Source organism: Balaenoptera acutorostrata, chromosome 18 (assembly GCF_949987535.1).
Source record: "Balaenoptera acutorostrata chromosome 18, mBalAcu1.1, whole genome shotgun sequence".
Lineage (NCBI taxonomy): Eukaryota > Metazoa > Chordata > Mammalia > Artiodactyla > Balaenopteridae > Balaenoptera > Balaenoptera acutorostrata.
The window spans coordinates 73314756-73330906 of record NC_080081.1 but is presented as its reverse complement, the minus strand read 5'-3'; the positions used below and the strand labels follow the sequence as shown (position 1 = coordinate 73330906).

Here is a 16151-nt window from a genome sequence, read left to right as displayed (position 1 = left end):
CTTGCACAGGCCCCGTTTCATATGTCTTTGGAGCTGGCATGGGGTCTTGCACATAGTAGGTGCTTGACAAACATGTATCAAATTAATGTAGCAAGACCAATGACTTGCTACACCAGTACCTCTCTCCCTGCTGGACGCTCATCCAGATCCGACCCCATCCTGTAGGGACTGTTATACGGCATCTAGCATGAGGGTGGTACCTCTCCCACCATACTCAGGTGTGCTCTTTCCTCTGATTTAGATGTGATGTTCTGGCGGGTCCACATCAGCATGGTGACATCGTGAGTACCATCCGTCTTAGAGCTCAAGAATATGTAAAAGAGTTCAACTACTTCTCACAGCTTGGATCAAATGGATTCTCTCAGGAGCCCTCCGAATTAGCCAAAGGAGGAGAGCAGTGCTGTAATTCTGCTCTTGATGAGAACAGGATGTGTACGCTACCGACACAGAGTAAAGGAAGAGACTGAAGTCTTCATTTTTCTTGTAAATGGATGATTGTTCTCCTTGAATTGATCTGGTATCTTAGGGTAAGTTTCAAAGCTTAGTAAGTTTTAGATTTTTTTCACTGGAGTTAAAAGGAGTCAGTGCTGGAGCGGGACCTGAACCCTGGCCGGAAGTTTCTTTCCAACCTCTTGATCTTCGCCGCATCGTCCATAAGATGTTTCCAGTATATCTTGTCTGATGTCTTGGGTCTGGAGTTGGGGACTGTGGAGGGGGAGTGGCATGGTAGGAGACAGGGGGAAGATGCTGCCAAGGGTCATTCAGGAGATTAACCCGGCTTCCTTCTATATTCCCACTTTAGTTAATGGAGTATTGACACATTGAGCCGATGTCCCTTTCATGCTGGAGCAACCCTGGGGCATCTCTCCTCTCTCCTTTATCTCATTAGTTTGGAGCTGATAGAAGAAGAAAAGGTTCTGCTGTCATCCTCCCTGGACCGTACCGTGCACCTGTGGAGCACAGACGGGGAGTACTTCGGTAAGGACCGCCCTACCTGGCCAGCTGCTCAGTCCCGGTTCAGGGCCTCAGGCGGAGCCTCCATCGGGTCGTGGATTCTCCGAGGTCAAGTGTATTAGTCACCTCAGGCTGACATAACAAAATACCTACCATAGACTGGGCAGCTTAAGCCACAGAACTGCATTTCTCACGTGTGTTCTCACGTGTGTGTGTTTCTCATATGTTCTTGCAGAGGGACTCCTTTTATGGACGCCAATTGTTGAGTCCTTATATGGCCCAGGGAGTAGGGGGAGGGGTGGAGAGAAAGAGAGAGAGAGAGGAAATGCAAATACTCTGGTGTCCCTCCTTCTAAGAACACTGATCTTATTGGATCAAGGTCCTTCTCTTATGACATCATTTAACCTTAATTACTTCCATAAAAGCCTGCTCTCCAAATACAGTCACACTAGGGTTTAGGGTTTCCACATAAGAATTTGGGGGAGGGGGACAAAATCCAGTGTATACCTTAAAGTCAGTTTACTTTCACAGAAACTATCAAAATCAGAGACATTTACATTTAGAGAACTCGGCGAGGCTGGAGGCTGTGAATTTGGTACGGAAGCATGTGATCACGTTTTGCTAGGAAAGATTCAAGACTGGGGGAGCTGTGTAATGGGAAAGGCCTGGCCTGAGTGAGCTGGGGTGATGAAATGAACCCGACTTACTGCTCAGAGAGACTCTGTACCTGTTTCAGCAGGTTCTCGTCTCCCTAGCTGATATTTCTTGAAGAAGGTGCCAGAATGATTTTGGATTTATCCTGCAGGTTCTTAGTACATGCTGAGTTGCTTGCGCCCCAATGTGATACATTTTGTAGGAGGCGTTCTGGCTTGAGTCTCCAGGGCCAATGGCCGTGGAATCGTTTCTTATGAAACTACAGGAGCAGAACTGAATTTGATTACGTGGACCTAGCAAGGGTTAAGGAGACCTAGCCAAGCTTCACTCTGATGAGAAGACAGGTTACCTCCCATCCTATGCTTACTATCTATTAATTTATCTCTGTTCTTCCAGGGACCTTTGGGCAGGGTAGCCCCTGGGAGATTTTCACTCCTGTCTCCTGGAGATACCCTGGAGTGCCCTGGGAAGTTCTGACAGATCCCCAGAGCCTGCCTGCTCACCCAGCGCTGGAAGGAGATGCTCCTGTCACGCACACAGGAGAAGAGGAGGAAGACAAAGTGGTGAAGGGCAAGGCCAGTGCTAAGGCCGGTCCTGGCACATTCAGTTCCCCTGGGCTTACTTTGTAGCTTCCAGGCAGATCAGCACGGGTTATAAAGTGCACCCTGAAAGGATCAAGGCATGACCCAGAGAACCAAGTCAACACAGGAATAAAAATATGTCCCAAGATCGTGCTACTGACCAGGGTCAGGGGGCTTCCTGGTCCCTCGGGGGTTGGGGGGGGGGAGTGGGAGCTGATCTCCCAGCATCACTTGACTTTGTCCTCCTTTTCACCAGCAAAAAGGCTGTTGTCTGTGGCCTTGGAACACAGAGAGACTTGACATCATGCTTGACCCACTGTCACATCAGAGAGACAGACATGAAAATCCAGCCCGCGGCACACGCTCACCGTTAGGAAATACATTTTAACGCTGGGCTTCCTGGCGAGTGAAAGGAAGGAAGGGTCGGTTTAGTGCCTGAGTCTGTGAAAGTCAATGTCGGGACAAGAGATGTTGAAAGGGCCCTGGTAGAGGCAGTCTTGATTTAGAGCTCAGTGAAGTAGATGGATTTCCAGGAAAGGCTTGCCCTTTAATAAATTGAAAAGAAGGTCATTTCATGAGCTATTGCTCACTGGTTATGTTACAACTCAAAGCAGGACACCTGCTTTGCCAGCAAAATCATGTGTCTTAGATTTTGCCTTGGTAGCCCCTTGGAATACTGACCACACAGTGTATCCTCATCACTGACATCCTCGTGGAGTCCCGACATGCTCAGAATGGGGAATAAAGGAACCAGGCAAGCATCGGGCAAGACAACCTCCTGTCTTGTCAGGGCTCTCTCACATTTCCCCATCTTGTTCTCACAAGGGTTCCCAAGGTTGTAACACGTGCTTTGGTAGCTCCCAGGAGGCTCAGGTGCATCCACTTGGCGCCATCGGCCTATTTAGACATATAATCGTTTTTGGTGAGCATTCAATAGAGAGAAAATAAAGGAGTTCATTAATTTTGATAGGCCCGTAATTTGGAAAACAAAAGCACAGGGGGAGGTGGGAAGAGAGGAAGGAAGGAGCAAATGGGGAAAATGTGCTGATCTGCCCGAAAGCCCAGGTCCAACGCTAGGCTCCACACCAGACCCGGAGAAAAATCAGACTGTGATTCAGATGCAGGAAGGAGGGAGCAGAGGGAGGGCTGGATGGAGGGAGGGGGGAGGGGGGAGGGGGAGGGGGAGGGGAGGGGAGGGGAGGGGGAGGGGAGGGGAAGGGGAGGGGAGCAGGAGGGGAGGAAGGATACTCACTTCAACACAATCCAAACACCTAACTCACGTGATGTTCGCTCTCCACAGGTAAAAGAGGGTGATGCAACAGACTTCATGAGTGACCTTGATCTTGTGTAGGGAAACCATTAGGTGCTTCCATGTTTGTAATTCTGTCCAACTTGACTCCAAATACCCCAGGAAGCAGTCTGTCAATTCTTTCCAAGAAAAATACACACACACACAAAGAAACTGAGGAGCCCTTATGTAGTGTATCTGGACCGGACTTCCCTGGTGGTCCAGTGGTTAGGACTCTGCGCTTCCAATGCAGGGAGCATGGGTTTGATCCCTGGTCAGGGCACTAAAATCCCACATGCCGCGAGGCGCAGCCAAACAAAAAAAAACCAAACAAACAGACAAACAAAACCTAAAACACAATGTGTTTGCAGCTCTGTTTACGAGTTAGGGTTAACTGAGGTCTAATCTGAAGTTCGCCTTCATTAGCTGTGTGACCTCCAGCAATGGCTTCCACCGATTTATAAAATGAGGGGTGGGGCTGGCTGATCTTTCAGTTTCATTTCAGCCCTAAAAATGTTATCCTTCTCTGCACATCAGTTTTGCACAACTGAACGTGTTGATTGGATTCTGGATGTCAGGAGTGATTCTTCCAGGATGCCAGCCTATCAAACACAACCACAACTAACATAAGCTGACTGAATGCAGAAAGCCATTCACCTGGAAAACATCACAGATGAGTTGGTAGTTTGAGAGTTGAGTGAAAGCTCAGGGGAAAATGTTCCTGTTATCTAACGGATTCAGCCAGCCTGGGGTTTTGTTCTAACACAGAAAATCCATGTAACTGACGAGTTATCCTTGCTCCCTGTCACCAGTGTGATCCTGGGTTCCTCTTCCCATACCTGTTCCATCTCCTTCCAGCCTGAAGAGACCTCTAACCCTCTCTCCAGAAGACGCCATCCTTGAAGTGAAAGAAGACACACATGGATGGGACACATTTTGCAGTGACAGGTCAGCCTAAAAGAAACGCCCAGGTTGAAGCAAGAGCCCTCCTGAAATAAAAGGCAGACTTTCCTGGCTGAGGTATCCCAGGCCACCCTGTAATCAGCATGAGTCCCTTGTCCCTAAGCCCCACAGCCTGTGAGTATGGCGAGGTCACAGCTCAGATCTCACCAGTTTAATGTCCTGCCTGCTTGGCTCGGGATTCTCTAAGGAGACCCCATTTTGTCTGGCCATCCCATGTGGTCAAGGGCTACCTCTCAGGTCCTTTCCCTTGAGCTCCGTGGCTATCATTACTGCCCACCAAGCTGTTTGAGGCAGGACCACCTCGCCGTTCCTCCCACAGGAGTCCAGTGCAGCCCCTGTGACCTCCTGAGGGGTTGGGCTGGGGGCCAGGGCCTGGGGCTCCCAAAGCTGGGAGCGTCCGGGGTACCGCCGTCTCCCTGCACTGGGGCTTGGGTTCTACAGAGAAGTAGGGTGAGTGAATACTGCCTCTCGCTCCAGTTCTGTAAGGAGTTTTGTTCCCCAGACCCCGACACCAGCCTTCCTGAGTCCCAGTCACCAAGACAACTATAGACACGGCCCCTTCAGTGTCCCCTGCCCCTCCTCTCATCATGAGACTTAGATCTAGGTCGTGGGGCTGCATGAGCAATGATGTTCCTGCCACCCCAACTTCCCCGGTTTCTCAGTGCAGCAGCTCCATGGCCATGAGCCCAGGCCGCTTGTGCACACTTCTGCCCCATCTCAGCTCTGGCTTCTGTCTTCACGGTGCCTGGAGGTACAGACGGCTGCTGGGGCCTCCTGCTTCCACCCGCACTCCAGGCAGCGCGGATAAACAGGGGCTTGCAGAACAGGGGTCCAGGACAAAGGGGGTGCACCTTCCGGCCAGACCATCTCCCTTTACAGACTTTTCCAGGAGGTCCTGCACACTTCTGCTCACATCTTGGTGGCCAGAACTTAGTCACACGGCCACACCTCCCTGCAAGAGAGGCTGGGAGTTCTGTAACTAAGGAGGAAGGTAGGAATGGATTGGGGGTAGAAAACTAGCAATCTCTGTTCTGGGAGGTCAGATAGTGAAATGCTTCAGATGCCATCAAAGTCAGAGGGTATCACACATAGAAACACCATGCATCATGCATTTCATGCAAGAAAGAGGCAGAGAGCCACAAACAAAGTTTGGTTTGGGAGAACACTAGGCTTATTAGAACGTGTCATGGGCTTTGGTTATGGTCAGAGGTCTGTCTTTGAAAACAGCGTGGGGGACTTCCCTGGCGGTCCAGAGGTTAAGACCCCGTGCTTCCACGGCATGGGGCGTGGGTTCGATCCCTGGTCGGGGAACTAAGATCCCGCATGCCGCGTGGTGCGGCCAAAATAAAAAGAAAGCAGTGTGACCTCAGGCGAGTCATGTAAACTCCCTGTCTGTACACCTGGAGATCTCCCAGGTGGGTCTGCAATCTCATGAGATGGTGAATGTGTCCGTGTGCTAGAGTCTGAGACTGGGAATGGAGGGGGCTCCTCTGTTCACCCCAGCTGGTGTCGGGGTCTGGGGTTTGAGGGTTTGACATCATCGGCATCTTCCTGGTTGGCGGCAGCAGAATGAGTGCCATCCTCTATACACCTTCCCAGGATCTGCTGTGGTCTTAGTTGCCTCTCTTTAGTTGCCTCAGAGTGTGAGTCTGCCCAGGCTGCTGTGACAGAATACCATAGACTAGATGGCTCAAGCAACAGACATTTATTTCTCACAGTCCTGGAGGCTGGAAGTCCGAGATCAAGGTCTCCACCAATTCAATTCCAAGCACAGGTGGGCCTTCATCCTGGCTTGCAGGCCAGCACTTTCTCTCTGTGTCCTCATGGGTAGAGAGAGAGCAAACTCTATCCACTCCTCTTCCTATAAAGCCACTAATCCTATCCGAAGGGCCCCACCCTCATGACCTCACCAACCCTAATTACCTTCCAAAGGCCCCATCTCTAAAGACCATCACACTGGGGGGTAGGGCTTCGACATATGAATTTGGCGGGGGGGTCGGGGTGCAGGGGACACAGTTTGATCCAAAGCACTGAAACTGCTATGGGATGTAAGGTGGGAAAAGGCTTCCCAACCACATAAACACACAGCAGGAGGCGGCCACAGCAGATGCTCATACTCTCTTGCTTTCATCCGCTCCAAGTAGAGGCAGCACAGGAAGTCATCTCTGAACTCAGAGGTGGTTCTGATTCTTATTCACTTTTTGGTGAGTGGCTAAATGAGTGGAACGGAAAGTAGAAGATGTGAGCAGTGAACGAGACCAGAATGGGGCTGCTTAGAGGGTCCCAAACAGGAGGTTGAACAGCAGAAGCCCCTTCATCCAGCTGGATCAATACCAGTGATCGTTGGGTTAATTTAAAAATGTACATTTGAAGGCAAGGAACCATTAAAAAATTGTATGTACACCCTATAAACATTTTAGTTCAATTCTCAAGAGTAGAATTCATCCCCAATCTTTTGATGTCGGGCCAAGGCTTTTTCTTCAAGTCAGAATCAAGTTCAGCACAGTCTGCCATAAATGCATTATTCATTATATTCAGTTTCTGCTTTTTTAAAGTAGAACAAGAACTTAAAGATATTTGCAAAGCAATGAGAGAGTACTATACTTTTAGTTTTTTTATAATTTCCCCCAAGCTTTAACTGTTGTCTCATGTATCCTCAATTCAACATGACCCTTAATCTAGTCTTTTCCAAGTACTCATCTTAGTTTTCACAAAGTTCTTTCACACTAATTTTATCAATTTTCATTTTGTTTAAATACATTTATAATCACAATAAAATGTACAACTGGCACACACAAATTTGGGAACAAATACAGCTGATTCTTGTTAAGTATACGACTCAACCCCTCAGCCACTGGGAGCAGAAGTGCCATCTACCAGACATGAACGTCTAGAACATTCTGTGGGCATTTGGCAGGGTGTTTACAGACAGTCAGTCAATCCATCAGTTCAGTTAAGAGAGTGTCTACCACATGTGATTCTTTGAGCAACACGGATTCTCTGGAAATCAGATCGGTGCTTTCCCTGGCAGCTTGGCTGTAGCACCGAGGACGGGGAGGGAGAAAGTGCGAAGGGGGAAGGTGAGGCTCTTGGCATTAGTCTACCCAGGTTAGTGTTACCTCACCCCACTGAGGTGAGGCCCATCCTCCTGCAATAGCACAGGCCTCATTCAACGTCAACCACTGTCGAGGGTCTTCCACCGAGGGCCACTGCTGACATTGACGTAGGGAATTGCTACGTTACTTCGTTCATTCTCACAGCTTCCTGGGGACACACTCCTTGTTATCTCCACATACAGATGGGGAAAATGAGGCTTAGGGGGATTTGTGATTTGCCCAAAGTCAAGCCACTGGTCAGTGGTAAGGCAAGAACATGGTCCCACCCTCTGTCCATTCCCCAACAGTGAAAGGACCGGGCCTTGGAGAAGGGCTTTTGTTTGAGCATCGGAAGGAAAGAAGTAGAAGCTATTGACAGTGGGCAGATTATTGTGGAATCAGGAATCCTCCCCGGAATGCAGGCCTGAGTGATGGCGCCGGTGTTACTTGCTGAGACGCACAATGGCTGAGGTTCCTTAAGTGGAAAGGGGTGGAGAGGTGGCCAGGAGTAGGCACTTCTCAGGCTGTGCAGGGTGAAGTGAGGCCGGGACAGGCAGACTGGGAAACCACGTCCAGAGACATGACGCCAGGAGGCCAGAGGATGGCGGGGTCAGTGCATGCAGCACAGGGGCTGGAGACACCGCTGGGCTCCCCAAGAGACAGCGGGTGCTGACCTGATGACGTGGGGTTGCAGGAGAGGCCAGAAGGTAAGCAATCGGATGGAGAGCCACGCCTTAGAGACAAACCCCATGCTCCAGCAAAGGTTAAGATTCCTCGTACCCCTGATAGATCAAGTACGTGCAGATTTGGCCTCAAGGTTTGTGCTGGAAATTGTCAGCAAAAGTTTGTTCAACATTTACGCTGCAGTATTTGTTGAGTCCTCTCTGCTGGGCATGGGGCTGTGATGCAACACTGGGGTACAGCTGGGAATGAGGAGGCGTCTGTACCCCAAGGAGCTATGCTCGGTGGGGGCAGAGGGGTCTCTGGGCTCCGTCCCTTCTCTGCCTGGCTCTCCCCTGAAGGAGGGCGCCAAGCACGGTGGAAGCACCAGCAGCGGGGGTCGACGCGGGGCTTCCTGGAGGACAGGAATTCATACTCAGACCTGGAAGACGGATAGGACACAGCCACTTCAAAGGGAACGTTAAGAGGAGGAACAGCTGCTACAGCATAGATGAGCCATGAGGACATTATGCTCAGTGAAATAAGCTAATTGTAAAAGGACAAATGCTGTGATTCCACTTACATGAGGTTCCTAGAGTCGTCAAATTCATAGAAAGTAGAACGGTGGTTGCCAGAGGCTGGGGGAGAGGGGAAGGAGGAGTTCTTTTTTTATGGGGTACAGAGTTTCAGTTCTGCAAGATGACAAGACTTCCAGGGATGGACAGTGGTGATGGTTGCACGACGATGCGAATGGACTTGATGCCACAGAGCTGCACACTTAAAGTGGCTAAGATGGTAAATTTTATGCTATGTGTGTTTTACCACAATTAAAAATTAAAGAGAGCAAGAGAGGGAATTCCCTGGCGGTCCGGTGGTTGGGACTCCACGCTTTCACTGCCAAGGGCACGGGTTCAGTCCCTGGTCGGGGAACTAAGATCCCGCAAGCTGCACAGCGCAGCAAAAAAAATAATAATAATAAAGAGAGACAGAAAGAGGGAAATAAAGGAGGGGCATGAGGCAAGGCCCCAGGCAAGGCAGGAAAGGGAGGCTCTGGGAAATGTTGAGTTTGGTTAGCACAGAGCTGGGGGGAGGTGACAGTGGCAACGACTCGGCCATGAAAGGAAGGCGTTTGAGGGGTGGAAGTAGCTGGCTTTCCAAGGTGCTCGGAAATGAACAGGAGGACAGAGGTGGTGATAGAGGGTCAAGTAGAAAGGATGAGCGTATACATGTCTCTGCTAGTGGACCACGTGCTGTGATGCCAGGGCTCCATCCGGGGCTTACACGTAGACAGGAGGTAGCAGAGAGCCTCCAGGTGCCCGAGGAATCCACACTCACCTGGTTCTTTTCTTCCAGGCTGCCCTTGGAGCAGAGCACGCCTGCCCGGGGGGCACCTGCGCTGGGGGTGCCCAGCATCACCAGATCCTCTGGTGCCACAAGGTTGCCCGCGTGTCAGCTCTCAGGGAGAAGCCGCATTTGTCCATCCTCGGCGCAGGTTGGTTTCATTTAGGTTTTCTTACACAAGAAAAAGAAGGACGTGAAGCTGCTCGAAAGGAATACTGATCACACAGCAGTTTCCTCGTTTGAGTTCGGAAGAAATCAGGCTGCCATTTTCTTTTCTTGGCAAATTCTTCTTCCCCGGTTAATCAAAAAGTCTGACTGAGATTAAGCTTTGCCCCACAGGGGCAAGAAAAGAACGAAACAAGAAATGATTTCAGCCAACGTGGGCTTCTTCCCAAAGCAGTTAGAGCTTGGATTTAAGAAAACAAATTGGATTTGAGGTTTTTCTTCCTCGGAAGCCATTATTCCATTGAGTGAAGATTGCACAGGGCCGATGGGTCCTAAAGCAACTCTGCAGAAGCCCAAATATCACAACAGCGGCTGCCCACGTCTGGGCCTAGGACAGCAGGAGAGAGAAAGGAGGTGTTGGTAAAAAAATAGCAGACAGTTTTGAAAGTTTGCTTTGTGCCAGGCAAGCTTTGGTTAAGCTCTTAGATGGATCATCTCACTTACTCCTAATGGCATCCTTAGGGATGGATGCTATTATGGTCCCATTTCGCCAACAAGGACGCTGAGGCCCCAGGAAGCTAAGTGACTTGCCGATGGTTCACAGTTAAGTAAGGGCGTGAGGAAATCAGAGCCCACACTCCTAACTACCAACAGCAGTGACTCTCAGAAAAGAGGGAATAAAATCAGAAGGCCAGTGGGCCTCTCCCTTCCAAGCATGGCCCTAGAGCAGTCATTGAAAAGCTGTAGGCCATCTCAGAGGTCCCAACAATAGCAGAAAAAGAATAACAATGCAGCTGCTGGTTATAGAGCACCTACTATGCTAACCTCCTCCTGGACATCATCTAATCCTCAAAGCAGCCTAGAGAGGGTACATCCCTACTTTACAGATGAGAAAACCGGTTCTCAGAGAAATTAAATATTTTGCCCAAAGTCATACAGCAAAGGGGAAAAAAACCCTCAAAATTCGAACCTTACTTTGGCCCCAAACACTGGGTTATTAATCTCTGCCTCTGACTCAGAGCCATCATTTTACAAAGACCTTGCGGTAAAGAGAGCCCATGCTGCCAAGCTAGGAAGTCTCCTGACATCCCCAGTCCAGCACTTTCTAAGACCAGCTCACCCCTTCTCGAGTCAGCCCACGACCAGTATCCTTCCCAGAGGGGCGAGAGGGCGCTGTCCTGGTCATTCCCCTCCCACGGGGCTGGGGGTCTGCAGGACCAAGGAGAAAGCGTCCCCCCAAAGGCTGCACCCCCTTCTAGACCATGCGGCAGGTCCCAGGACCTGGAGATCCTGTGCCCAGGTGGCCACGGGTCCAGGTTCAGAGCCCGTGCAGCTTCCCTGGGATCTGTTCATCCACAGGGGGGACCACACGGTCCCAGCCCCTCCAGGTGGCTGAGGGGCGGTGCTTGCCGGGCGCAGACAGATATGGGACATGCTGGCTGGGGGAGCATGCATAAGCACGTTGAGGACCTTGGGGTGCAGGGAGAAGGAGGGCAAGCCAGGGGCTGGGAGCCAGGCGCTGGCTCTCACCACATTGCCACATTCACCACCGATCTACGAGGACGCCAAGAATTCTACATCCAAACCGGCCTTCCGGGGCCTCGTGGAGTGGCCAAGGTAGGAAGACAAACACTCACCATGTGTTAAATATTGTATTTCACAGTTTGTTAACTTGATACTTAACTTTTGAAACCTGGGCCTCCATTTGCACTCTTGCCCTGGACCCCCCAAATATTAGGGGTGAGCCTGCCCTGACTTCCTTTTCGCTTCTCAGGCTCCTCTAGCCCCACACATCGAGGCCCCAGGGCCTCACTCCCTCTTCACAGACCATCCTTGCCAAGACGGCTGGATCTTCACCAGGCGCTTTTCAGGAGCCCTGCCCTCACCTTCCACCATGACTGACATTCCACACGTGTCTGAACTGCCAGCAGCTCCGTGGGAGAGGCTGCTCCGCTACCGAGTTAAATTGTCTGATTTCCCCCCAGGATTTCTCTGACCCAGCCAGCCGGAAACCCAGACCTGGGCACCTCCAGCTCGTGCTTGCGCAGAATGCTCGCATCAGTGAGGACTTACCCAAGAGGAAATCAAAGTTAAACAAGCTTAGGCAAAAAAAGTTTATTGGCTCCTAGAACTGTGGGGAAAACGATGACCAGGAACCTAAAAACCCCATCAGGACTGTCCTTCCAGCTCTTGACCCTGAATGCTGCCTGTTCTCTCTCTGCAGACCAGTTCCCTCTGTGTTGCAGGAAGCATGGCCACAACAGTCTTCAGGTTTAATCTGCAGCTTTAGCTCCAGAGAGAGATGGACTTCGAGTTCTCTTGGGTTCCAAGTCCCAAATCCCTAGCAAAGGGACTTGCTGACAAACCTTGGGTCAGCACTTACCTCGGCCCAACCAACTGAAGTCTGGGGCTGGGTCCTTTGAAAATGGCTGTTCTCCTAGAGCCACAGAGATGCAAAGGCCCTGTGGTCACTGTCACCGGGAGAAGAGGAGGACGCTAGGTACACAGACAATCCTCTGCCTGTCCCGTAAGGTCTACGGTCGATTCTCATTGCCTCAAACTATCAGACTGTGCCTGTCTGTCTGCCTGCCTTCGCCTTCCCCCACCCCTCCTTCCCTCCCCACTTCTCCTTCCTTCCTTCCTGACCTGGGTTTGATTCCGGAGTTTTCTCCTTCCCACTGAATCCAGCCTCCAGTGGCAGAGAGGGAACCCCGGTCCCAGCTCTGCCGCCAACTTGCTGACGGGCCAGAGCATTTTATTGCTTTATTCCCTGGGCCTTTATTTCCTCAGCTGTTAATAAGGGAGTGGGGAGAACTTTGCTCCCCAAACAGGCGTCCCCACCTCTGTTTCTAGACCTCTGAGCAGTCAGCCTAACTTGTCCAGACCTCTTTTTCCACCCTGCTTTCTATAAACCTTTCAACAGTGGATTTCTCTCTATTTAAATTAAGTATTCATTTTTAATCCTTGATTTTGGGACCAAACATTTAGAGTTTAATCCTCGGGGTCCCAGACTGCCTACTTGGTACTGTTTTAAACCGGGAGCTCTGCATTAGCATTGTGTTGCTGAGGGCAGTGTCCTCTCTATTAACTAATCCCCTGAGGAAATGATGCCATTATCGGATTAGCCTCGGCTTGGCTAAGCCTCAGAACATGAAGAATGATGTCATTTGTGTGCATCTTTATCACCATCAGCAGTGTTGAGGACAAAACCCATCTTATAAATCAAGCCAAGCAGGGTTCCAGATACTTCCAGGTACCACCTTCCAATTGGTCTGGCCTGGTTAGAAGAAAGTGGGGCAAAGTCATGAAACAAAGGAGTGAAACATCGGACTTTTCTCCGACCTGGCTCCTGAGCCGTCTCTTCCCTCCTCCTACCCAGATCTGACCGACAGGGTCCGTGAGCCTGACGACCCTGGTGCGAGTGGCCTGCCATCACTAATGAAGTCTAGTCAGGACCCCGGTCTCTAAGCAGTGGATTAGAGGATGAGGCTCTCTTCTCTCCTCTTGCCTGGACAACCCAAAGGAGCACGGCTTGGCTAAGCCTCAGAACACAAGTTGTTTGTTTTTTTAGGATGCTTTGGTAGAAAATAGGGGCCCATCAAGGAGGGACTGTGGTCTTTTCTCCACCCCAGGTGCTCAGGGGGGAGGCTGGCTACAGCTCCTGGAAGCTTGGTCAGGTCCCTCTGAGATTCAGGGTGGAGCCAGGATCATTCTTCTAGACCCTGGAGGCCACTCTGTGCTTCCTGAACCCTGACTACTCGGGGTCCCTCCCTGAGGCCATCCCTCTACCCGCCATCCCTCACACCAGCCCCTGCCCTTGCTGAGCTCAGGTGAAACCTGGGTCCCCCCTCTCCTCGGTTTCAAGATCCCCAAGAGAATATTTTGTAGTTTATCTGCTAGTCTGAAATAATTTGGGTGGTTTGACATGTCACACCTTCCCTGACCTCCCATCCTGAAACGCACCTATCAGCCTCCCCTCTTCCTTCTACCTCCTGCTCGTGGGGACTCTCACGAAGAATGATGTCATTTGTGTGCATCTTTATCACCATCAGAGGTAATACTAAAGGCTTAACGTTTCAACTTACTCGTTTAATTTTCCTAGACCAAAACAAAGCAAGCATATTTTATCTGGGCGATTTCTCTCTGGTGAAGCACAGACAGGAAAAAATTGCAAGAAAGATGTAGGCAATACTTTTTTCATTCACTGTGGAGCGCTGTATGGGCTGAATCACAGTCAGCCACAGACAGCAAGTTCTAATCCCCAGAAGCTGTGAATGTGACCCTATTGGGAAGTGGGTCTTTGCAGATGTGATTAAGTTCAGCATCATGACATAGGGAGATAACCATGGATTTTTTTTGGGTGGGTCCTAAATGCCATCGCAATGGTCTTTATGAGATGCAAAAGGAGATGACAGGGGCACATAAGGGAAAGGGTGAGGGAGAAACAGAGGAAGATGTGACCACAAGCCCAGGAATGCCTGGAGCTACCAGAAGCTGGAAGAGGCAAGGGAGGATTCTCCCTGAGAGCCCTCAGAGGGAGGCCAGCCCTGCCAACAACTTGATTTCAGACTTTTGGCCTCCAGATCTATAAGAGAATAAATTTCTGTCGTTTTAAGCCACCCAGTTTATGTTTACTAGTTACACCAGCCTCAGGAAATGAATACAGACACTATGGTTTCTAGAATGGGGCATGGTTTTCCTTCTCAAGAATGTGGGATCTGGGACTTCCCTGGTGGTCCAGTGGGTAAGACTCCGGTCTCCCAAAGCAGGGGGCCTGGGTTGGGGCCCGGGTTTGATCCCTGGTCAGGGAACTAGAACCCGCATGCCACAACTAAAGATCCCATGTGCCACAACTAAAACCGGGGCAGCCTCAATAAATAATAAATAAATAAATAAATGTTTTTAATTAAAAAGAAAAGAAAGTGGGATCTGGCCAGCACCTGTCCATTAATTATTTCATTTATTCGTTTAGTTAACATTTCATCTATGTATCAGACTCTACGCTAAGCTCTGGGGACACAGATGGGATTAAGAAACTGTTACTGTCCTCAAGGAGTGCACAGTCTAGTGGGAGAAAGAAATATAAAGAGATCACTATAAATGCTTTAAATACAACAGGAGAGACATAAAGGGAGCTCCCCAGGGGGAGTTAATGGATGTTGTCAGGAAATTTGGCCAAGATTCCTGGGGAGGCCTGGGCAGGGAAGATACAGGGCAGGGCCATGGAGGTGGGGCGGGCGGTGGTGTGTGTGTGTGTGTGTGTGTGTGTGTGTGTGTGTGTGTGTGTGTGTGTGTACTCTTCTGGGAGCTGCAGCCCCCTGTTCTGAGAAATGCCCCTCCCTCCACTCCACCCATGGCTTGAATGGAAGTGGCCAAGCTCTTACAGAGCTCACTTCTGGGCATATTTTTGTCCCCAGGAGGGCACCCATCACAAGTTTTCTCTGGACTCTTTGACACAGGGAGATGTGTGTCAGCACATCTGCTGGGGGCTTCCTGCCCTGCCCAGGAAGCAAGACTTCAGCACGGACGGTGGGGAAGGGCATGGGGCTTTGTGTCCTGTGTCCTGCAAACTCTTTAATCACATGCCACCAACTGGGAGGCCTGGTTAGTGCTGTGAAGACGATGGTCCCGCCTGAGGACCCAGGGCTGCTGGGCAGAGGAATTCCAGCCAGACAACCACTCCTGGTGAGCGTGACCAGAACTCATCAGCTGTGTGTGGAAAGTGTGTAGACCAATTATGTGCAGGACACACACTTACGTTCCATTAAAACATAGCAACTGTAAAGTAGAGATCTCCTAATCTAGTTTTTTTTAAATAATTAAAAACTTTTTCATTTTATATTGGAGTATAGTTGATTAACAATGTTGTGTTAGTTTCAGGTGTACAGCAAGTGATTCAGTTATACATATGCATGTATCTATTCTTTTTCAAATTCTTTTCCCATGTAGGTTATTACAGAAAATTGAGCAGAGTTTCCTGTGCTATACAGTAAGTCCTTGTTGGTCTAGATTTTATTTTTGTGGCTGTTAAGCATTGGGACTGCTTATGCCTGGATGTGTATTGCGTACTAATGGAAGAAAGTTTATGACCCTATCACTAGATCACCCCAGTAGCTTTCATAAAGATGTAATTTAATAAGTACATTCTACAAAATTTATATAAACCTTTTGGTTGACGAGCCACATTTAAGGCTGCTTTTTTTGTATATAAGTGGATACAAGTACTGTCTAACAAAAATTACTTGACTGATAAGGAGCCATCTTCCAATTCCTCTAAAAAAGCTATCCTTTAGGCAAAACGCTTATGTATAGTATTGCTGTAAAATGCCCAAAATTCTCAAACAAAACTTATACCATTTAAAAAGTGTTGGGCAGATTATGACAACCGAATGAAGCATATAATCCTTGATTGTACTTGAATCCGAAAAATAGCTGAAAAGGACATTTTGG

At 49.7% G+C, this 16151-nt stretch overlaps 1 protein-coding gene across 1 annotated transcript in view; it reads left to right on the top strand.

Annotated features, from left to right (window-relative positions):
- Positions 1–11485, top strand: part of LOC103007287 (WD repeat-containing protein 49-like) — a 110716-nt gene extending 99231 nt beyond the window's left edge. The window contains 7 exon segments of the mRNA XM_057532717.1: positions 219–281; positions 890–978; positions 2005–2195; positions 9549–9687; positions 10837–11017; positions 11184–11318; positions 11476–11485. Of these exon segments, the coding sequence (XP_057388700.1) occupies positions 219–281; positions 890–978; positions 2005–2195; positions 9549–9687; positions 10837–11017; positions 11184–11318; positions 11476–11485 (808 nt within the window).
- Positions 11486–16151: the final 4666 nt, after the last annotated feature.